Raw genomic sequence first — 24,060 nt, forward strand, 5'->3', positions numbered from 1 at the left:
AAATGGCTTGGTAAATTAAAACTGTTGGTGTTACAGCTAAGGTCTTGTTGTATATTACCTGGTGGTTTATCAGGAGCTCATTTATAAATGAGGCGCCATGAGTATTTTTCCACTCGGTATATACAACTGTGCTTTCTCCTTCCCACATAATACAGTCACACAGTTCATTAGGACAAGAACACTATAATAAATATGCTATACGAAGAATAACAATAATAAAATATCTGCACAGAAGAATCATATACACAAAACGGTTTGTTTTTCTCTCTCTTGTTGTGCTCTCAGTACAAAGATATCCACAGAGTCTAACTATGTACAAACTACAATAAATACTGCCTACTCTTGCTGCTCTAATGTGTCCATTTAGTCCATCGGTCACACTGTGGTTTAACTGTTTTTTTGATGTGTAATGTGTTTCAGCGAGTTGGAGTTTTTTTTTTTTTGCTTGAGTCTTGTGGATGCATGTACTCTTTGTGTCTGTGTTTCTGTTCCTCGCCTCGTCAGCCGCCTCCTCATGTCTCGGCCGAGCTCCTCTGGGTCTCGTGGTGTCTCCGGTTCCGTGGTTTGCGCTGCTCCTTGGCTTCGTATGGGTCTTTCTTGTCCTGCTCAGTGATTTGCCAGTAGTCTTGGCAGTACTGGTTGATTAAGCCCATCTCAGGCTGGCTCAGGATGGTCAGGAGGTCTTTGTACTGCTCAGCACTGGGTGTCCAGGCACTGGTCTGTAGGGGAACAGCAGGCATGGCCGGTATAGAGGCTCCTGTTTCCATCTGGATGTTGTTGACAGTGCGCACTGAGAGCACAAGCAGCTGCAGCTTGACCAGTGTGTGTTTGAAGTTCTTCTCTGTGGCTGTGCACTGGTATGTGCCAGCATCTGAGAGTTGCAGGGAGCGTAAAAGCAGGCCTTGATCTGTGTGCAACACACGACCATCTGAACGGATCTGACAGTAAAACAAAGAGTAAAGGTATCAATATAATAATAATAATAATAATAATAATAATAATAATAATAATAATAATAATAATTTGTAAATATGTATTAAAAAGATGTATTAATATAACACCCTTCATAAAACATCATTTTATGATTTCATTCATCCAACATGTACTTTGTAGTAATTTGGTATTTTGAGATTTTAGCTATGATCTCACTAGATGGTTTATTATCTTATGTCTAATCCTATAGGTAGTGTTTGAAGGGTCCTTTGTGTTTTGTTTCTTGACAGAATTGGACTGCATTCAAATGTTAAAAAACTTCTTTTTTTTTTTTTAGATGAGATTCAATCAGGTGAAGCCAAGCAGGTATAGTACAGTGTGTATGAATCTACACAGTGTAAGTAATGAAAGGCACTAATAAAGGTAATGTATTGTTAAAAAAAAAAAAAAACACCAGTATTTGTGCAAAATTTGTATGATTTTGATGAGTGTGTGAGTTTTATGAATCACATACAAACTTGGCTAGAAGAAGAGCTACAAGAATGGTCATGAGAGCATGCTGAAAACACGAAGATATTTACACATACGACTAACCATAACTATATCAAATGAGTATGATAGATTATGTAAATGTGAACTTTATAAAGATTGTGACGGGAAACAACACAAACCTCTCGTCTCCTGTCACTGTTCTCCTTCTGAAAATGCCATTTGATGGACACATGAGGAGATCTGGCCTGACACTCCAGGAACGCTGTGCTTCCCTCTACTCCATACTGCACCGCCTCCAGAGTGTTTCTATTGGCTAGGACAGAAAAAGGAAGAGGGCTTAGTAGAGCCAAGTATGGACGAGGAGTTACACGGTGTAACTCATACTGCTACTTATAATTCATTCCTTACCGTTGGAATTGTAGCCTCTGCACTGTCTAATCGGGTTGCCGTACTTCACATCCTGCCTTCGGCTGCGCCTAGCAGAACAGAGAATAAGATCCGATCAACAAAAAAGTCAACGATCTCTTTCATAATTGGACAAGTCTGAGCTGTTGTGCATCCCAAAATGGATTTAAAGTGCTTCCACTGATGATACAATTTGATGTATTCCAGTAAAGTTTTAAAAAATAAGAAGTTTGCAAATGAATGTATACTGTTTATTTATACACAGTGATAATCCCCTAAATTACCTAAATTTAATCCTTTTTTTATCCTTTACATTTAATTCTATTGAATAAAATACCTAGAGACTGGACTCACCACCCACACCCACAATCATCCATCCATCCATCCATCCATCCATGCATCCACCCATTCATAATCAATTGTCGTTCATCGCACTGCCTTTAAAATTTTTGTCCATTTCCTTTGGCTGTGTATTACTGTGTATTGCACCAATGTTATTTGGTAGAAATGACAATAAAAGCTTCTTGACTTGACTCGACAAATAAATAAGGATAGATGGAATAAAGGGTCAATAAAAAACCCAGCCAGAGTAACACTGTAGTACAGAAGGCATGCGCACAGTCATCATTTTTACAGAGCCTGTACACACACACACACACACACACACACACACACACACACACACACACACACACACACACACCTCACCTCTTGTGATTGGTGGAGTAGCGGGAGCAGGACTTGCCATCCCAAGCACAGTAAGGGTCTCGGGCGAGGCAGCAGTCTGCACAACCCTCACCGTACACGTCACATCTGTGTAATGCCAGGTGAGTCACTCCCACTGCTGAACTCACATATAGCTGTTGCTATAGAAATCAGAACACACACATTATACACTGGCTGAGAATCTTTTTGTTATCTTCCTGTTTTTCTTTGCCTCTGCACCAACTCCACTATTATTTCATCCGTATCTCGTTGTTATGATTACAAAGTTAACTTTTATCTTGCCCTGTGAATTCTGACCATTCACTGATAAGTGTTCGGTGCACAAACAAATCTTTTAAGACTCTAAGTTAAGACCTTCAGTTGTTTTCAATAGAGTTCATACTTACTCGTTTTGGAGAAATCTTCATGGTGGTTATTGGAGTTGGGACCTACAGTATAAAGTAATAATGTTATTATTATCTTTTCTGTAATCCTAGACCATGAAATACAGTAGTTAAAGAGTGTTAGAGGAAATAACTCACCCTAAAGACCTCCACTTCCTCCAGAACCAGTTCCTCAGTCTGTAGGTCATCTCGAGGAAGAACAATGACCTTCTGCACTGTACCTCTGTCTGTGGTTGTACAGAGCAAAACTCAGTATATAGAGGCATAATGACTTATAGACTTTTTTTTTTCCTCGTCGTCTGTAACACATGAGAAGGTTTAGACTGCACATAGACAATTGGTGTTAATGACACTGCAGTGTCAATACTACAAAACATTTTAATCATGTATATTTTTGTCTGTATATAGTAAGAAAATACATTTGAAAATTAACAGAGTCTGTGGTTTTAATATATGACTCAGAAAACCATGAAAAGTCTGCTATGTTCACACATACAGCGACTCACTGCACAAAGCAGCAGGAGGTCATTGGTTTTCATTGAGAGCCGACAACTTCTGGCAACACGAGTGACAAAATCCTTCACATCCACTGATGTGACAAAATTGAGCAAAGTTGACCTTCAATAAGGTATCGGTGCAGTGACTAGCAACGAGAGTGAAGACAGAGAACACACACTGCTTCTCCTTCATCTCATATGATGTGATGCAGATATAAACTGCTGAATTTATATCCAAACTCTCTCCATTAAGAACGTTTCACTTTAGCAGCAAGAAAGTGATTTTGATGTCAAGTTGAATGCTAGTTACAGCGAATGGAGAATTGCAGAGGTAAAATCACTAAACCTGTGAACGTAAGTTAACTGATCGTTAGGATAGAAGGAACCAGTATTAACAATCTACTGCTTTATTTATTTAACCATACAATATTAAAATTGTCATTCTTCATTAAGTCCAATACAGCCATTTTATTGGCCACTCGTTGCTCGTTTTTGCACTTGTCCGATCATGTAGCAGCAGTACAATGTACAAAATTGTGCTGGTCTACAGGTGAAGAGCTTCAGTTAATATTCACAAGAAACAATAGAATGGTAAAAATGTGATCTTTGTGACTTGGCTGGATTTTAGTTCCAGACAGGCTGGTTTGAATAATTAACACACCGCTGATCTGTTGGGATTTTACACATAATTGTGAGGAAAACAAAAAGACATCCGGTAAGCGCAGCTCTGTCGGTGGAAACATCTTGATGATGACAGAATATTGAAAAAAGGCCAGATTTCCTTTATATCTTGTACTGTCTAGTTTTTGGTGAGTTTAGACTCACTGTGGACCCAGATTCCTGTGCTTGGCTGCCACGAGTGGAATCTGATTTCGTCTTGGTTTGGCCTTTCCGTCTCAATGTTTGACATATTTTGTGATCTAAGATGTTTCCTGCTCACTCCAGGTGTAGAGATTGGTCGAGTCACTGTAGATTTCCTGTCAGCTCAAACTAGTCTGGCTATTTTCCTCTGACCTTTCTCATCAAAATGAAAATCTCTGGAGATCAGTTTCTAAATTACACAAAGCAGCCTGTCTGGCACCAACACACATGCCATGATCAAATTCACTGAGATCACCCCCATTTTACCCCATTCTGATGTTTGCTGTGAACATTAACAGAAGCTCTTGACTTGTATCTGTATGGTTTTTATTTAGCTGGCTGACAGAAGCATAAATGAGCAGCTGTTCTGGCTAAAGTGGACGGTAATTGTTAGTGTTCACTGTCAACAGTAGCTTCTTTACGACTCCATATATTTCTCATCGTTTTTCTCATGCTTACATATCCAGTTGTCTCACCTGTTCCTAAGAAAAGCACCTCGTAACTGCCATCTGCTGCTGCAACTTGGTCCACAGTGATAGTGGTGAACTCGTAATCGACGTTGGTACGCACCACCAGGGGGCGCTTGTGCACTGGATACACGGCATTGTACATGGTGGGGTGGTTCCGCATGAAGTTGATCACCTCATCTGGGTAATCTTTAGTGGATTTCATGTTGGGGGTGAATGTCCCTCCTGGACACTGTGTGGAGAAGACAAAAGCTAAGTGGTTTGTGTACTACAATGTGTGTGTATGTATGTGTGTCCTTCTTCTATATTGATATCTATTAGACAACATTGTTACAGTAGCACTGTGAATGAAGTAGAATACAAGACAAATCATCAGAAAACAGGTGAAGATAGAGAAAATGAGTGTGAGAATGAAAGACAAAGGTAGCTATAATAGAAATGTAAAATATCTGAATGTCACAGTAGAGTACAGATGCTTTCATATGCTTCTGATGCTTACACACAATGAATCTGGTTTTCATTTGTCAGAAGGAGAGGAATTTAGGATTTAGTCTAGAAACACATAAATTCTGTCCAAACCCAGACTTACATTAGATGCCTAACAAGACTAATTTAGTCTCCCATTTCAGGCTTGATCTCTCTTGGGAATACACATCTCTCACTGAGACAGTCCTTCAAAAACTTGGTAGTAAATTGTGGTGAGAATGAGAGCAAACAACACTACACCCACAGGCTTTCTCTCTAAAACCCACTGGCATGCTACCATATGCTTGTTGGTTGGACAAGTCACCTTTTTTCTAATCGCTGCTTCTATTATGATTTGCTGATGCATTTGGATATTTGTAAACACAAGCTTCCTCACTATGCTCCCAGCCTGCGCTTAAGCCAAAATGTCATGGGGGCATCTCCAGAAATGTATACCATCATTAGAGATCATGTGCGGCCCTACAAGATTAAACAACTGTCACCAGAAAAAGGTTTTTCTGTGAGATAAACAACATTGACAACTTCTAAATGACTTGATTTGTATTATACAATGCACAGAGACAAACGACGAACAATGTGCAAACTAAATAGAGAACATACAAGTAAAAAACACCACATGACGTGGGAAAAAAGAAAAAACAAAGGTAGCATATGTGGAAAAAACAGAAAGGATTGCATTTTCCCTGCAATAGTTGCCAAGCTGTTCCACTAAACTGGAAAACTATATTTGAAAAAAAAAAAAAAAATATTACGGTTTGTTGGATTGTTTTTGTGTTCTGAAATATGTGTGTGAGAAAAAAAAGAGAGAGATGCTTACTGTCCCAGGCCGTGGGTAAGGGATTTTTCCCTGGTAGGCAATCCACTGGTAGTTTGGACCTTCCTTGTGGGCAAAGGGGCCATTAAAGACCATACGCACATCAGCCATGGAATACACACATATGGCTGAACCCTTAAACACTGACCTGTAGTGGAGAAAGTTAATGACTCATCATTAGTCATTTTGAGCTATTAAAGGTTTCCGTATTATTGCTCACCCATGCACATTCATTTGTGGTCTTAAGGAGAAAAGAATGCAGAAAGGTACACAAGATCATTATGGAATAAACAGAGCAAGTGACAGAAAGAGAGAGAGAGAGAGAGAGAGAGAGAGAGAGAGAGAGGGAGAGAGAGAGAGAGACAAATCAAGCTGTGAAAGTACTCCTGCCCTGCAGCAGAAAGACAACACATTTTTCATTACCATGTAGCAGTGTGCGTTTGGCTTTACAAAGCTTAGACAAAGCCTGAAGGCATCACTGATTTAATCTGAAATGTAAGGACTTGTAAATAAACTCTCTAACACTGATCCCTATTATTCGCCGTATATTTATATATTTTCGTATGTGAACCGTTGGAGGCCTTGTGCTGAATTCTAACGTCATTCATTACACTGATTGCCGTGATATAACATACTGTACAAGGAGCAATATTCTGTTTCTTATTCCATTGATGACACGTGAACTGTTTCCTGAATAAAACTACTAGATTGGCCAAAACATATTAGATTGCAAACATTTGCAGTAAATCTGCTGTCCTGGCAGCTTGGATATGAAAGAAAGCCCAATTCAGGCTTTTGTGCCAATCTGATAAGTCTGATCACTGAGTAGTGTTATTTCAAGCCTCAAGACTACGCTACATTCACTGATACTTACCCAGACACTGAGAAGACTCCATAAATGACTGGATTCTTGTTGTCTTGAGTCTTCTGAATAAAGACATCCCCTGAAAAAAGTGCACAAGCTTAGTTTGAGGTGTTCTGTGATCAGATATGGATCAATACTGCCAAACGAGTCTACAGGGAAAAGAGCCGAGGAAGAAATGTGAAATATAAAAAAATCCTATAAACTTCTCATAAAGTTCATATATTCTCGCTTGCTGACTCTCTGGTACATATAGACGCAGTAAATTAACCCCCGAGGGCTAGAGAAGGTATACTGAGCCAAAATGAAAAAGAAGGTTAATATGACAGAAGGGAAAAGTACAAGTACATACTGCTCGACATGCTCGAGTGCTACAAGACTGTAAAGTGGCAGAGAAGGAAAGAAAAAGAGAGTGAGAAAGAGAGACAGAGATGAAGAATGGAGGTGGTTTAGTAATATCTAGAAGGTTCTACCAATTTAACCAAGGATCCCCAGTGCAGTCACTTTCATTTTATTGTTTTATTTCCATCTGCTTTTTTGCTTATATTCTCTATTTTGTGTGTCGGGACAGATCATAGTACATGCAAATTATGGAATCTATTTCAATCTATTCTCAGAGAAGGACCATAAATTGGGCAAAGGCACAAAACCGAAGGACAAAAGGAAGAGTCAGAAGATTGAGACATTCTATCAGGCTAAGACAGGAGAGGACCACAGACGACTGTCACGGATAATCAGACCCAAATTAATCAGAAACCTGGACCGCACTGAAAGCTCCGGGCTCATTATATGAAGTAGCACTCTTGCTAATGCATCCTTCAAAAAAGCAAACAGACATAAAATCCTCACTGGCCCTGAGTCGACTTGGGAAAACATGAGGTCAAACGGTCCTTTCAGGAGTGAATTCCTTCAACACAATCACAGAAATAGAATAAACACTAGCGAGGAGGAAAGCTGGAGGCCAAGATGAGGGAGGAGGAAGAGAAAAGTCGGCATGGAATGTGATAACTGAAATGAACCGGGCCCGAAGCAAGCACTTCGCCGGTTTGAGCGCCTGCAGAAGTGATAAAAAATCCATGCTTCACACATTTGGATTCAATTGTGGCTAAAAGAGAGGAAGACTGGTTGTTTCTGCTGGATTTATTGCCCAATTCTGTCTCACCCTGTCAATCAAAAGCTGGGCAAGACTCCCTTACCTTCTGGCAAGCCTGGCTAAGAAATACATTCACAGATTCACACAGACATATACACATTCACAGAAACAACACATACAAATGGCATACACACATTAAAAAGTGTGTAAAGAAGGCTTATGCTGTTTCAGGTCTGTACCCAGTTTTCCAAAGTGTACTTCATTATTATGGGTTTACATTACTAACTGAATGGAGATCACTCCAGAGATTTCCTTCTGACATCGGAAACCCATTTGGCCTGTTATTTTACTTCCAGCACTTAACTTGAAAGAAAAAGAAATACTTTGACCTGAGAAAAAAAGAACAAAAAAGACTGTTTCCAAATGGAAGACTCTGGAGAGCTTTAGCAGTCAATATATTCAACTGAAATGCTTTACATAAATGAGGCTGAATCAGGGCTTCCTTTATTCCCTGGAGATCTCTTAATTCACACAATTCAATTGAAAAATGCATTGGGACAGAACTCAAACAGCTCCATATATATCCATTTATTTTCTGTGCAACTTATCCTACACAAGGTCTTGGGGGATATATATATATATACACACACACACACAGTATATATATATATATATATATATATATATATATATATATATATATATATATATATATATATATATATCAGTTCAATTTTGTTTGCAGATGTTCAATTTTTTTTTACACTAAGTACAGTGAAAGCAGGATTATTAAAAAAAACCTAACTATGACGTACATAAGTACATTCAAATTCTTTAGTTGAAGCACCTTTGGGAGCAATAACATTCTGTATTGCTTAAACTATACAAGGTCTTAGAGGAACCTAGTGTCTATACCAGGGGATTGGGGCAGGGGATTCCTTAAACTAGTGCAAAGACATGCATCATACAGTAAGTGTGAGTGTGCATGTGACTGTACCCTGAATTTGGCTTGCAACCCATCCAGGATGTTTCCCACTTTGAGCCCTGACTCACATGGGAGAGACTGAGGCTTCCGTGAGACCTTGTGTTGAATAAGTAGTACAGAAAATGAATAGATGGGTAATGGAGATATCCGTTTATCCATCCGTTTACGCCCTATAGACAATTTAAAGTTTAACAATCAGCAGTCAGCCTATAACTCATGTATCTGCACTGGGGAGGAAACCAGAGTACATGGCACAAATACCGGAAGAAAGGTGAGAACATGCAAACTCCAAACACACATTTAGATATTTAGCAGATATGAAACACCTCCTGAACTGGGAAAGCACTGTTCCAGGAATGATCAAAAAAACTGGGCCTGTAGGATGATGACTATCACCACAGTGACAATGTGAAAATGAGTTTAAAAAAAAAAAACACACACAGCTGAGAGATATGTGTGATTTAACTCTGGGAACTCTGAGAAGGATCGGAAAATATAAAAGCCAGCAAATAGCTTTATTTTTTTTTCTTCAGTACAAATAGCACAAACACTTTATCAGCTATATGTGTTTTACTGTCCTGTGTGACTTCTTGGTATTATATATTAGGACATATTAGGATGTATTGCTATTTTGATGGCTGTGAGACGATTTTTTTTTAGCTGCTATTTTTGACTCTTTACTAAGGTAGGTGGAGCAGCAGGACAAGAGGAAGCAATGCTCAAGGTCTGCTGGCACACTGGGATTTTTTTCAAACCCACATTGAGTTTCAACAAAATGTGTTAACTGCTGGGACACCTTTTTCTCACCGATACAACGTTTTCATGCCTTGCATGTCTCAATCCACGCCAGCCAGCCAGCAACCAGATGACTATTTCTACCACTGAAATATTTATATGAAAATTATAAGTAAAAGCTAAAGTAAGTGGAAGCCCCACAAAAAATGTCCCTCAGTAGTTGATTTGATTGGAGGATTGAGCAACACACCTTCCACATCTATTGCATCCATTTGAACCACATCCTATTTTTAAGTGGATGAAGTTAGTGTGAATATATTTATAATTAGATTTTTTTATAGCAATCAAAATATTTGATATTATTATAAATTTAAAACCTAGATCCAAAATCCAAAATCCAACCATTTCCCACAGCAGAAAAATGAGACAAACTTACGGAGCTCGTCGAAGTGTGTCTCGATGCCATCAGCACCAGTTACGGAGCAGATTAGTCGGGCCTTCAGGAAGGTGCTCCACTTGTTAACCAAACAACAGTGACCTCCATCATCATTCTGTAAAGACACAAGGCAAATGCAAGGTTTAGGTTAAAAGATGTATCACAATATATAGGAAAATCAAATGTACACTACGCTTGTTTTTCTGTCTCAAATTCTGTCACTCTGTATGATTCAGAGAGTTTTACAGAATGGTCTGGTATAATGATACTGAAGTTATGTTTGTGTTGGTGTATATTATAGTCATTGAAAACGTTGAAAACATTGAAAATCCCATTTAAAAGCATTAAAATGTGCATGTAATGTGCAACATCAAGACTATTCAATATTCAAGATTTCTATTCAGCATTTAAAATAAATGTCATTTGGACCATCTTCAACTCCTTTGTACGAAAGGTCAGATTTTCCATGAGTCTTATCCCTTCATACTCACTAGCGGTCTCAGATTTTAGACTCCGCTGCATGTGCATGTGAGAATCAGTCAGAGGTTTCAATAGCTTATTAAATCTCTATTAAAAAAGAAAGGGAATTTACATCCATTTTCTAAAATGTTAAAACGTGCATATAGGCTTTATAGAGTAATATGACCCAGTCTCCATGAACCAAGACAAACCGTGCCATTTGTGTTTCTAATGTTAAAAACAAGACAAAGGGTTTTATATAGGAATCTCTCACACCCGTGTGGTGTAGTATATGTGTGGGCTGCCTGGGTGGGGTGGGGTATGGTTGTAAACATTGCCTCTGAGCACTGCTTAGACCCATCTGCTATGGACGGCCGCCAACTCCAATAATGAGACATGGCAATGCCCAGTGACCAGCAGCCAACAACTACCCACTCATTACAAACATTCAAGCGGAAAAGAATGTTTTTGAGGAAATAAGAATAAGAATAATTATTGTAGAATGGCTGATAAACATGACCATGGATAACTATCACTCTAAGACTCATTATATAGGTGTGAAACACCAGATTAGAGCAGCTGACTCAGGATATGAATAGTGAAATTTCTGGGATGTCTACATGAAAAAAATGCTTAAAAGTAGAATATGCCTGTCTGTGTATTTAGTATGGGATGTGTGATGTGCATGTATGTGTATCTCACCAGACAGATCCTGCCAATTCGGGATTGAGTCATGGGGGTCTGACCCATCTCTGAAGCCTTCTCCCGGAAGAAGAAGTATAGCTTGTCGTCGTTCTTTTCCGCGCTGTCTGGTATGAGCTGTGCATGGACAAATGTGGGATCTGGGGAAAATAGACATGACGGAGAAAATTACAAGAAAGATGTGGTGAAGACATTTATATGTCAATATGTCTGTCTGTCTGTCTGTCCATGTATGTATGTATGTATGTATGTATGTATGTATGCATGTATATATGTATGTATGTATGTATACATGTATGTATAATATGTATGTATGTATAATATGTATCTATGTGTAGTATATCTATGGTACTGTTCACAGAGAGAGAAACTTTGATACGTGTCTGTGCATCTCTGATCATGTAATGAAATAAATTTTTATATAATTCTTGGGCTAGATTATGCAAAAACACATCATGCACAGGGCACCTCAGTGTGTTATGTGCATACCATTGAGCCAGCGCGAGTTGTACTGGTCAGTCCTCATGGCCGTGTGTTTCCCTAGTGTACGGAAAATGGCAGAGTCCGTTCCCATAAAATCGATATACACTCCGGCGTAGAGCTGGCCATCTGTCCAAAGAGACACAGAGACCAACAGAGAAGAGGAAACAGAAATGGATACACAAGCATTAAAGACGTTCTAACTGGATCCCACAGGCACAGGATGAATTAATGTGCACGTTTGTGCGAGTGGAGCTACAGTATATGAGTAAAGAGCTCTATAAATGCAGGCCTAGGTAAAGAAAAAAGTGAGTGCTCAGGTATGGCTAAGGTCCTTACTGATCAATGCAGACACACTGTTTAATTTGGGGTCAAATGGGCATTTTCCTTTCCCAGAATCCACTTTACCCGGCTCCAGACGAAAGATGTATTCCTGGAATAGGGGAAACATGCAGAGTCCACATTAATGGGTCTACAGTGTACATTAGAAGAAACATTATTGATTGTTATCTTGTCTTAGCTTCATAGAGCTTTGCTGTTTTACCCACTGTCACCATCTGACATCCCATAATATAATGCCTCATATTGAAAGTGTAACATTCAAGTGAATATTTTCCACAGGAACTTTTGGACTCTATTGCACTCTATTGTAAAAAAAAAAAAAAAAAGCCCCAACAAATTCAGTATGACATTTTACATATAAGGTTACACCGTTCAATATGACAAAGCAATGCATCCATAGTTCAGAGGTTGGCTGGTCGGATGAAGCCACACCGCATTCATTATTTACTTACTACGGTTTATTTTCATAATGTGGCAGCACCAATACACTCTGCAAACCACAATCCATAAAAATTGTGAAAATACTCCAAAATACTCCAGGCTTTTTGTTAAGATTCCTCATCAGTACCTCCAATAAAGGTTTTAGGTTACATATTGTTCTATCAAATATCAAAAACACAGTGTGTAAAGCAATTCACCATGCTTCTTGGGTTGGAAACAATCAATAATCATTATAATTAATAATCAATGATTATTATTTATAGATATAATTATTTTAACTAATCTATTTACTAATCAAAAGTAGATCCAAATTTTAAATTGATAGCAAATAAAAAAATGACCTCAGTGAGTCACTGGAATGAAATTAAGCTGTTATAAAATCTATCCTAAAGAAAAAAAAATTATTTGTGAAAAAAAAAAATAGAACTTTTATATGTATTTTCCACAGATAAAATATGTTTTGACTACACATATTTATCGCACGTATCCTTTTCGTCAAATTAATATTGTTAGCAACAGTTTCATTTTTCAGTTAATGTCCATTTATGCGCAGATACCTAGAAGAGACATTTTTCCCACCTGCCACAACATCCTGGTTCTAGCATGAGATCTTGGTGGTTGGTTGAGTGTTACTGGATACACATATAGTCAAAACACGTCTTTATCTATTGAAACGTATCTAACAGGCCCTGCTTTTGAAGCACACTCCCCATGAGGTAAATAAAGATTTATCTGGATGTTGCATGATTCAAACAGCTGTCAGGATGGAAGTTCCTCCAAAATAAGATTAGAATCTGTTGTGAATGTTGGAGATGTAGAATTTGATGAATGTACGACATCAAGATAAAAGCATACATCCAAGTGGGTTTCAGTGTGAATCTACAATTCAGAAGCTGCTATGCATGAAATTCGTGTCTCGACAAATCGTCTATTACGTTACACACTTGAATAAGGGGAACATGCCTCCATTTGGGATTTGCTCTGCTCTGACACTTTACAAGCATGCTTTAGATTTAACACTTAGCCCAGATTAATTTTTTTGGCTGACTCATCTCTTTGAGGTTGTAATAACCTACAATCAGTGGGTGTCATGAGGGTTTGGCAATTTTTTATACACTGTCTATAAAGGCAGTGTTTGGGCAAGTGGAGGCAAACCTGACGCTATGAGGCATCCAAAATCAGCATTTTTACTCCATGTTTATTTATGTTTCCCACTGACACATTTAACAGCAGCCTGAAGCAGCTGCTACTCTGTGCACACTCACTGTCTCCTTTCCTACCGCACTGAACTAAGACAAGTGACACATCAAGAATGATATTATGAAGCAAAGTTTGCTTTGAAATTGATTGTCTGTTCATTTTTCACAAATTTGACACTTTTCTAGTCTATATGAAACATTCAAGTTATTCAAACAATATTTCTGTCCTACCAAAAACCTTCAAAAAATGTACAGAAATCCCTTAAAGAAAGTTAAATATGTGTCTCTCCTGCTTTAGCAAGGATATTGTGTCCCACCTTGGGTGCATAAGGCTCAGGTGAGGCACTGGGTTCTGCTGCACGACTCGTTCGGCCTCCTGCTCGAAGATTTTGATTCAGGAGCAAAGCCTAAGAGACAAGCAATGTTAGTGGGTTAAGCTTTCACTTCACACCGTAGTTTGTTGTTTAGGAGTGACAAGGCAGTGTACTTAGTGAAAATAAAACAAAGAACAATGGTGACTAATTACATGCTTTGTCAAACTGTGGTTTAGAATGTTACTGTTATCCTGAAGATGCAGAGCATGCAGACATGTGAATGATGGACTTGGAAAATCCACTGCACGTGGCCAAACATTAGAAAATTGAAAATTTGGTTTTAGCCGAAATGATGTTTATATTTCATAACACCTCTTTACATTATTTATATATCAACAGCACAATGTGGATATGTGTTTTTATGAACTGCTTATTATTGCCTTGCAAGCATTCTACTGAGTAACAAGCCACTTACAAAAGCAGTGATACAATTCATTAGATCGCCTGAAGATTTCTACATGCACTACATGTCATGCTTTGATCTGGATGCTGGATAGATATGTGGTAACTAATCAATTCATCTTGTAATCAGACTGTCTTTGGAATCAGTCTGTGATGTTGCTGCTGCTGGGATGTCTTTATGTTTAAATCTTTATGTTTTTGTAAATGCAATAGTAACTGGTTGAGATACTTGCAAAAGAGAAACATATTTCAGTTTATAAAAGCAAATAGATTTTAGAAATATACATAGAAAAAAATTGTCAAAATTTTACAATGTGAAAGGTTTCACCAGGCCACCTGAAAGTATTGGAAGAGTAAGACCAATTATAGGTGTTGAATGTCTTAGAAAACGACACCTTTTGTTTATTCCCACATTTTTCCCAAGTCTAAAATATGGGAATAGGTGAGTGACAGGTGTTCCTTGTTGTCCAGGTGTTAGATTGATTGGAAGTCACCCTTGAGCAAGGCACCGAACCCCCCAACTGCTCCCGGGGCGCCGCAGCGTAAATGGCTGCCCACTGCTCCGGGTGTGTGTTCACGGTGTGTTTGTGTTCACTGCAGTGTGTGCGCTTTAGATGGGTTAAATGCAGAGAACGAATTCTGAGTATGGTCACCGTCCTTAGCCGTATGTCACGTCACTCACTCACTCACTTAAACGATAAATAGCTCTAAATAACTTTTCTTGTTTTGAGTCCTTGGTTTAGCCTGTGAAGACAGCATTTGAAGCTGAGAAAAAGGGAAAAATCACGACTGCATTAGCACTCGGAATAGAAAATACAATAATTTCTCCTAAAAAAAACTACTAGAACAGGTAGGCCAATGTACAAACAGCAGTTTATGACAGAATCTGCAAAATAACAGTGATATCACCAACAATATGGCAGGGGTAAATGTATCACTAGTCAACCTTTTTTAAAGCAGAAATATCGAGGCCATACCACAAGCCTCTCACCATCAGTAAGAATCAGGTTAGAATTCAGAAAGACAGAAATACACCCCAAAAAGTCTGGAACCAAGATGAACCTCTACCAATGTGATGGAAAGGCCAAAGTGTGAAGGAAGAAATGATCTGCTAGAGATCCAAAGCATACAAGCTTACCATGGTGTGGGTTCGCATGTCTGCTTCTGAAACAGACTCACTAATCATTATTGATGAGGTAACTCATGATGCTAGCAGCAGAATCGATTCCGAAGTTTACAGAAACATTCAGTTTGCCAATTTACAGAGAAATGCATCCAGATTAATTGGGAGGAACTTTATCCTGCAGCAAAACAACGATCCAAAACACACTGCCAACCCAACTGAGGAGAAATTGTGGAACGTTAACCCAATTTAAAACGTTCTGAAGAGGAGACCTAAGGGAGAATCCACAAAACAACCACTATGACCAAAGGTGCTGTCTTTAGTTATCACTTATGTAATCTTATTATACATTTCAGGGAATAAAAGCTCAAAATCAATAAAAGCTCATTAATCCTTTGACCCTTACATCCAAATGACTACTATTATAGGAAACTGCGGAAATTTTTATATAAAAAAAGCACTGTATCCTTTTGAGGGAACTCGATGCTACGTCATGGTCGATGTTATGGGAACGCTTCTAATTGTGGAAATTGTGTCTGAAGCTCTGACTTATCAGCTTGGGTAGTTATGTGAGGAAGCAGAGTGCACCAACAAGACCATAAAAGGGCATCTTACATCACATTACTTAGTTTCTGTGTCTTCACAAAGCGCTCTGTGTACAGTATGTTTGTGTCGATTGTTTGTACTGTTTGTCTAGATTAGGGAAAAGAAGATATATACACAATCAAACTGAATTATGGTGAAGGCAGCAGCAAACTTTGAACTAAAGGGAGATATTTCCCTGCCTCATCCTTGTATAATAATAATAATAATATATAATAATAATAATATATAATAATAATAATATATAATAATAATAATAATAATAATAATAATAATAATAATAATAATAATAATAATAAGCAATGTAAAGTAACCAAAAATATCTAGGTTCACAGTGATATTAACATGCTGTAGAAATAGGTGTAACCCTCTATTTTGCTGAACAAATCCAATTCTAAAAATCGCAGACTTGGATTTAAGGAACATTCTAATCCTGCAGTAGAGTTTCTCATGAGCCATTTTCCAATGAAAATGTTTTTATGATTGTACTTAAACTGTTCCATGGTCAAATGTGGTTACTGTTGAGTCAGAAAAAAGAGAGATCCAGAGAGAATACATTCCTGTGACCAAGGAGGAAAGTTTTGATCTCATGAACCAGGATGTGACAGCAGGTCAGCTGTGGCAGATGTTTTACCTGAGATTTTTGACCCCTGTCCACGTAGGTGCAAATGGGATTGTAAGCGCCAGTTCCACACACGTATAGGTGAGTCCGGTTCCATGGTTCGATCAACCGGATGAAGTTTCCGCATTCTCCCTAAATCAGCATGAATATGAAACAAAGTTAAATGACTTCACATAACGTGTTACAACAAAATAACAATAACAAACCTTAATCAAAAATCATATTAAATTCTGTATTTATTTATCCATCCATCCATCCATCCATCCATCCATCCGACATTCCGTCCTGCGTTGGTTGGCACTCAGGGGTCCCCGCAATAGGACGACCAACCAACGCAGGGCGGAATAATCACACACACACATTCACACACTACAGATTTATAGATGCCAGTCAGCCTACAATGCCTGTCTTTGCACTGGGGGAACCAAAGTATCTGGAGGAAACCCTTGAAGCAAAGCAGAGAGAATATAAAAAATGCACCACTACAGAAAAAATGAATGAATTATTTGTATTATATAATTGCTGTATCAATAATGAGTTTTATGTTTTTTCTTAAAGCCTTAAATTGGCTCCTACTGACAAACGGTTTTGTTAAGTTTCTGTGTCTTCAATACTCGGAAGTATTGGCACAGTAATAAATTCACACACCACATGCAGTGATGCCTTTAAGATGCAGACCATGTAGCATGAAACAAGATGTTAAGAAGATGACTGAACATAACTTTATCACTTCAGAGGACACTTACATTGATGTCCTTCCCTGACAGCACACACTCATTCTTCCTCAGAGGAGCCACAGGCCAGTGGATCTGAAGAGAAGACAGGGAGAAATAAATGATTAGAGAAAATGATGATAAGAATTGACACTCAAATGTTAAACATGGTTAAATAGTTTAACTGCAGTCAAGCATACGGGGTATTTCCATGATGATGGAACTTGCCTTTAACCATTCAAATAATCCCATTTCTCCAAATTTTCCTGGCTGCATTTTGCTCTTAAATGAGTAACTGGACTGAAAGGAACAGGGCTGCATTTTTATGAACCGACTTTCAAATGCACTAAATGTGGCGATCTGGCATCCTTGCTAGTGACATGGAGACATTCTAATAGGGTACGTAATTCTTTAAAATACATATATATGCAATATTTAACTTTTGAAATTTGGGTAACAGGCTTGCACTTTCAAATTGATCAACTCCGTCAGTATCACAATATTGAAAATCAGTAAAAAAAAAGAAACCTTGACAGCTAATCAGATGCAATTCTATAACAAAATGCAGGTTTTCTTCTTCCCGTATTCTTCAGAAAATGTAGACATCTTGCCTCGTGGACTACTGAGTAAATGATTTGGGACAAAAGTAAAATGGAAACTTATGACAATGCATTATTGGATGATCCAAGGAAAGGATATACTGGTATAATCTGATTATATTTTAAGATAAATTTTTACATACTTTACCTTGCCAAAAACCATTTTGTTATACCAATTTAAATAAGTAAACACTTAACAGTGCTTAACTATGACTGAATCATTATTCCAGTGATTAATATGTTTCAGTTGGCAACAAGTTATTTAACCTTGACTGATGCAGTGAGTATCTTGTCATGTCTTAAACAACCATGTGGTTCAGAAGTGGGAAATTATTGTTGAGCAAAGAAATCAACTAAGGAGGTTGCTGAAATCAATAGACTTCATTATTAAAACCTGGAAGAATAGTGGAAAACTTGGGAGGAGAAAAGTGTTCGGAATGAGAGATCCTTAAAATTCTTGGTTAATAATCTGTATATAAGAGCATTTCCCAACACAGACTTTGACTAGAATTTACAGGATTGGTACTAAACAGTTGTGTGGCCACAAAACAGGCATTTGTTAGTGAGGTTAATCCAAAAAAAATAAACCAACTTAAACTTCCTAGGGAGCATAAAGATTAGACTATGGAGCAATGGGAGGTCATGTGGTCTAATGAGTCCAGATTTACCCTATCCCAAAGCGATGGGCTATTAATGGTAAGAAGGGAAGCACATGAAGAGATGCACCTGCCATGCATTATGCCTACTCTACAAGCCTCTGCAGGACGTGTTATGATATGGTCAGAATGGTCTCAGCAACATTATACAGCAATACAAAGGACTGAAGCGTGGAGCATGTTGAATTGTTACACACATGAATTGGGCATCATAGAATCCTGATGTTTGGAAGGCTTTAGTATGTGCTGGAGAAGACGTTAACGTCTCCCATCCTCAATAAGAGATCTCAGCCAAAAATGAATGCAACTTTAGTTGCATAAACTCTGCATAGGTTTGTCCGAACAATATCACAACATTGGTACTCCAAGATCAAAGATAAAAGTGGAGCAATGAAATTGGTCAGGCAACGTATTTGTGTATGCAACATCAACTGTGAAACTTACATGTGTCTTTGGTTTGTTAGTAAGTATACAGTAAGTATACAGTAAATGTACAGTAAGTATAGAACTTACTATGAGGGGCTCTTTGTTGATGTCATTTAGGTCCAAGGAGAGGATGTAGTCTTTGCTGCCCACATACATACGGTCATGATCCTCATCCATTAGCAGGACCCTATAATCAGTAGAGTTGAGCAAGAAGGCAAAGTGATGTGCCGTGCCTGTAGACTTCAGCTCTGAGAGAGGAGAAGAAAAAGAGAAGCAAACACTGCCGTTCACAAGTGGTTTAATAGAAACTAGGAATAAAGCCAGTTGAGGCCTTTTAGAAAACCTTTTGTTATGAGTAAATCTGTGTATGTATGCTATAAAAGGATGTTGATGAACAATATGCATCTGTGACCCTACACACATCCATCATCACCTCAGAAATGATTGTTTACTGATAAATGAGCATGATAATGGCTATTGCGTTTCATTCCTTCATGTCATTAAAAACAGAAAACTGAGCCAAGTACAAACCTCAGAAGTTCGCCTCTGAGCAACAGCAGCCAAGTAATTGGACCCTTGCAATAAAACTATTTATCTGAAACTGCCTATACCTGACTATTTTCCAATCCACACACCCCTGGCAGCTGTGACTCCCTCAGGGCCAACAACAAAGCCAAAATCCTCTGTTATTATTATTGTAACAACGTAATTGTAGTGCAGCTTTCTCAGCGGCTTTGGCTGTCACCGGGGAGCCATGAAAAAGCACAAATCACTAAATGCTGTAACCACGAGTAGTTTGTTCAATAACGATCTGGTAAGATGTGAGAATGAACCGTCCTTGGTTTCGATGTAAAAACTGTGAAATCATTATTGCATTGTGGAATATTTGTAAAGATCCGATGGATTTCACACAATAGCTAATCACTTTGAGGGACCTGAGAACCTGCCAAGAGAATCCTATTCATCTTTTAAAAATCATGAGGGAGGAATTATTCAGTCACATCCAAAATCTGAATGCACTCTCATTGTGTAGCAAAACAATAATAAACAAATATTCGCATAAGACTACGTAACATTCTCCACTAAACTCCACTAAAGTCAGACACTCTTAGAACAGTGGCAGCTCAATGTTTAGGTTCTGTGCTAGTAACTGGAAGGCTGTAGGTTTAAATCTGTGATACCTTGATAATGTGATTATATCATAAAATGTAGGTTTGCTTGCATAGAATTAATAGTTAAACATGTTTGAAAGGTTTCAAATTGAGGGTTAGCAAGAAAATTAACACTTGCAGCTCTGGCTATTCCTGAAATCCAAAGAATCAATGAATCAGTGAATGAATTATGTGGTAGCATTGCAATTATTGGGTTATTATTATTGGAAAGTAATGTAACAGATTATTCGGTTACAGGTTACTAAACAGGCAAAAATATCATGATTGTTGATGCCAGAAATAAAACTCCTATTGACCACCTGGAAGAAATGTTTTAGTTCAAGCTGACAGGAAGTCTACGGCAACCCAAATAGCCACTTTTTTACAACCACAGCAAGCGGAAGGACATCTCAGACAGTATGCTGAACCTTGAGGCGGATGGGCTAGAAGACCATATCGGTTTCCACTCCTGTCAGCCAAGAACAGAAATCTGAAGCTCCGCTGAGCACGGGCTAACTGAAACTACTGTAGGCAGCTGAATACTGATAAAACAATGCCTAGTCCTTTTCCAATCATAAACTGTCCAGTTTGGGTGAGCCAGTGCCCAGTGTAGCCTCAGATTTCTTGGCTGACAGAAGTGGAACCCAATGTGATATTTACAAGAATGCCATAATTTTATTATTAATTTTTCTTATTAATAACAGTTTCAATGTTACTAAATATTAACATTAAAGTTAATATCTAATTCTTAAATAATAATGAACCCATACCTTACATTAAATGAAGGCTAAATACATGAATGCAATACAACAATTCTTGCATTGTGCTCTGACATTACGATGGAGATCACAGAGTCCATTCTGGATTGCAACTCATTTGTGAGCACAACAGCTTGCAGCGGGGAGACAGTGTACAAAGAGAACGGAATGCTGCAGCTCATGTTACTCTAACCCAACATCATCTAACATCTTGTCCTGGGTGGAAAATGCGAACCTGATAAGGCAATGTGAGAGCAAATTTAAGAGTTGCTACATAACACAAATATTCAATTCTGGGAAATAATCCTGACAATTCATATCAGAGACTAATTATATATTCAAGTTCATGACTCTAGACAAAAGAGAAATAACAAGCCAAGAAAACTTCTACCGAAATACAGCAACTCTTCTCACCTGTTTGGCATGGTATCAGGAACTGCTACAATAAACAAATCTCAAGTTATTTTAACTTGTACATATAACAGGATTGTCAAAAGGACTGTTTTAATTTCATTGATCAATAAAAGAAACCATAAAATTCATTATTCAATACCACAACATTTCAAATTGAGACAATTAGCTGGTACAGTATATCCTCAACAATGAGCAACAATTTCGTGAGCAACTTCATAAAAAAGCTAGGCAAACCTCTTGAACCTTTTATTTGTTAGCTTTCCTATAAAGCACACACACACACACACACACACACACACACACACACACACACACACACACACACACACACACACACACACACACACACACACACACACACTTTCTGTAACGGGCCACAGCAAATAACAACCTGCAAACACAATCAGGAGAAGAATTACAGAAAATTGTTGTGGTCTAAAACTCCAGAGATAACGGGATATTTTTCAATTTCACGCCAGTGGTGTTTCCACCACACAGAAATAATTTCAAGTCCAACTCATCAAAAAAGTAGCCAGAAAAGTCCAGGAACCCAGACTACTCTAGAGAAGACGTAGAGCCAAAATGAATCAAAATCAATCAATCAGCATTAAACTTTATAGCTAAAAGTAGAAGCAAAAATCTGTGTCCTTCATAAATAAATCCATTTCCTGTAGGTCTTATCCTACACAGCGAGACTTGAATCCCAACCTTTCGATCAACAACCCAGAGACTTACAACCCTTGCCTTGTAAATGAGCTAATCATTTTTACTTCTAACTTTCTAAAACCATTAATATAAACAAACCAAAAATAAATTTTGGCTATTACAGTTTTACAAAATGTCTTGTCTTCATTATAAACAATGCACTATTTTCTCAAAACTCTACACGCACCTGTGAAAGCACTGGCACATTTCTCATGTCTCATTTTCATGAACGTTTGAGTCAAATCATAACTCGGTGTGTTAATAAAAAAAAAAAGAAACACAACACACATCTCACCTGTGTAAACACAACTCACCACAATTATCCAATCAACTCTCTTTATGTTAGAGTCACTCCGTGCAATTTTAACTATTGATCTTGGGCTGAAAAACACTGAGTACGAATAAAGCAGACGTGTATAGTTCCCTTTGAGGGGAGTTCCGAATTTGTGAAAGGGATGCATGTATGTACAAGTGAGAATCTACAAATGCCTTTGTTCAGAGAATAATGGAGCTTGATACAAATCCTGACTCTGTTGAATGTGTGTCTAAGACGAAGACTTTGGTATCAGTCTAAACAAAATGTGTGGTACAGGAAGGAACATCACAGGATAAAGAGCAACTGTGGTAGTCCCTGGCCCAAGGGGGAAGCAGGAAGCAGGAGCTTACTATCAATGCTGACATCCGTTTTTAATGTCCCATCCATTGCTATGCAAAAACTGCACTTGTTTAGTTTCCTTTCCACCCAATGAAGTCAACTTCCACCATACATATATCATACATCCAAGAACAGTTTGTCACTTGTATAGACAATAGTTCTCCCACTGCATTCACAGTCCTGGATCGTAGCACATTTTTTTCCAGCTTGGCAAAGGAATGTATATCATCTGAATCAACATGAAGTGAGTGTTCTTGAGGCGATGCCTGAAGCATCCTCACTCAAGAGTTGAGGATGGAGTTGGCGATGTGGCAAACACAGGTGTCTGTTGTACTGTTAAACCACAGGTGTACCGAGCAACAGACACCAAACAAACAATAGTCAGTGGGGCAGGGTTTGAAGTAACACAATTCACTACTCAAGAGCAGAAAAATAAGCACCATATATCCCAAACCAGTAGTAATAATCAGAAGACCAACATTTCTGGAACCAATATGAAAGTTTAGCAAAGTAATGAAAAGAGCAATGTTTGAAGAAAGCAAGGTTCTGCTTATGATCCACAACATACACGTGTATCTGTGAAACATGCTGGTTGTAGTTTCATGGTCTGGGCTTGCATGGCTGCTTCTGAAGCAGGATATCAGCTTTATTGATAATGTATCTCGTGATGAATTACTTCTGAGAAGTGCATCCATATAAATTAGGATGAACTTCATCATGCAGAAAAGCACACTGCGAACATAACGCAGGACTTTAACAGGGAAAAAGTGGAAGGTTTTAGACTGGACAAGGAATATGCAATAGTTTTTGTTTTACTTTAATTGACCTAAAGTTTTACCTTTACTCGCCTAAAAATGAGGTAGTGTGATACAAAAGGTTCTACGTTTGACATTGCTTAACACATCTAAATGTAAATACTAGGAAATAACAGCTGAAATCCTAAACTCTTGCCTCATATCATATAATATGTATTGGCCTTGCTGTTCTAATAAAATCGGAGGAAAATGTACACCAGCATATAAAAGCACTACCAAAAGACAGCATCTTTACACATGGAGTCA

At 38.2% G+C, this 24,060-nt stretch overlaps 1 protein-coding gene across 3 annotated transcripts in view; it reads right to left on the reverse strand.

Moving 5' to 3' along the window:
- Positions 1 to 392: 392 nt before the first annotated feature.
- sema3fa (sema domain, immunoglobulin domain (Ig), short basic domain, secreted, (semaphorin) 3Fa) overlaps positions 393 to 24,060 on the reverse strand; it is a 52,759-nt gene continuing 29,091 nt past the window's right edge. For 2 of the 3 annotated variants that reach the window (XM_027146301.2, XM_047814259.1), the window contains exons 3-19: positions 19,404 to 19,564; positions 17,669 to 17,731; positions 16,935 to 17,054; positions 14,116 to 14,205; positions 12,156 to 12,249; positions 11,826 to 11,945; positions 11,337 to 11,476; positions 10,176 to 10,290; positions 6,939 to 7,008; positions 6,068 to 6,212; positions 4,774 to 4,996; positions 3,078 to 3,166; positions 2,943 to 2,984; positions 2,539 to 2,696; positions 1,834 to 1,901; positions 1,605 to 1,738; positions 393 to 938 (exon numbers count right to left, since the gene is read on the reverse strand). In XM_027146301.2, the coding sequence (XP_027002102.1) occupies positions 513 to 938; positions 1,605 to 1,738; positions 1,834 to 1,901; positions 2,539 to 2,696; positions 2,943 to 2,984; positions 3,078 to 3,166; positions 4,774 to 4,996; positions 6,068 to 6,212; positions 6,939 to 7,008; positions 10,176 to 10,290; positions 11,337 to 11,476; positions 11,826 to 11,945; positions 12,156 to 12,249; positions 14,116 to 14,205; positions 16,935 to 17,054; positions 17,669 to 17,731; positions 19,404 to 19,564 (2,258 nt within the window). In that variant the 3' untranslated portion in view covers positions 393 to 512. The remainder of the gene's footprint in view (positions 939 to 1,604; positions 1,739 to 1,833; positions 1,902 to 2,538; positions 2,697 to 2,942; positions 2,985 to 3,077; positions 3,167 to 4,773; positions 4,997 to 6,067; positions 6,213 to 6,938; positions 7,009 to 10,175; positions 10,291 to 11,336; positions 11,477 to 11,825; positions 11,946 to 12,155; positions 12,250 to 14,115; positions 14,206 to 16,934; positions 17,055 to 17,668; positions 17,732 to 19,403; positions 19,565 to 24,060) is intronic. The other variant, XM_047814260.1, reaches the window with a different exon arrangement.

Source organism: Tachysurus fulvidraco, chromosome 5 (assembly GCF_022655615.1).
Source record: "Tachysurus fulvidraco isolate hzauxx_2018 chromosome 5, HZAU_PFXX_2.0, whole genome shotgun sequence".
NCBI classification, from domain to species: Eukaryota; Metazoa; Chordata; class Actinopteri; order Siluriformes; family Bagridae; genus Tachysurus; species Tachysurus fulvidraco.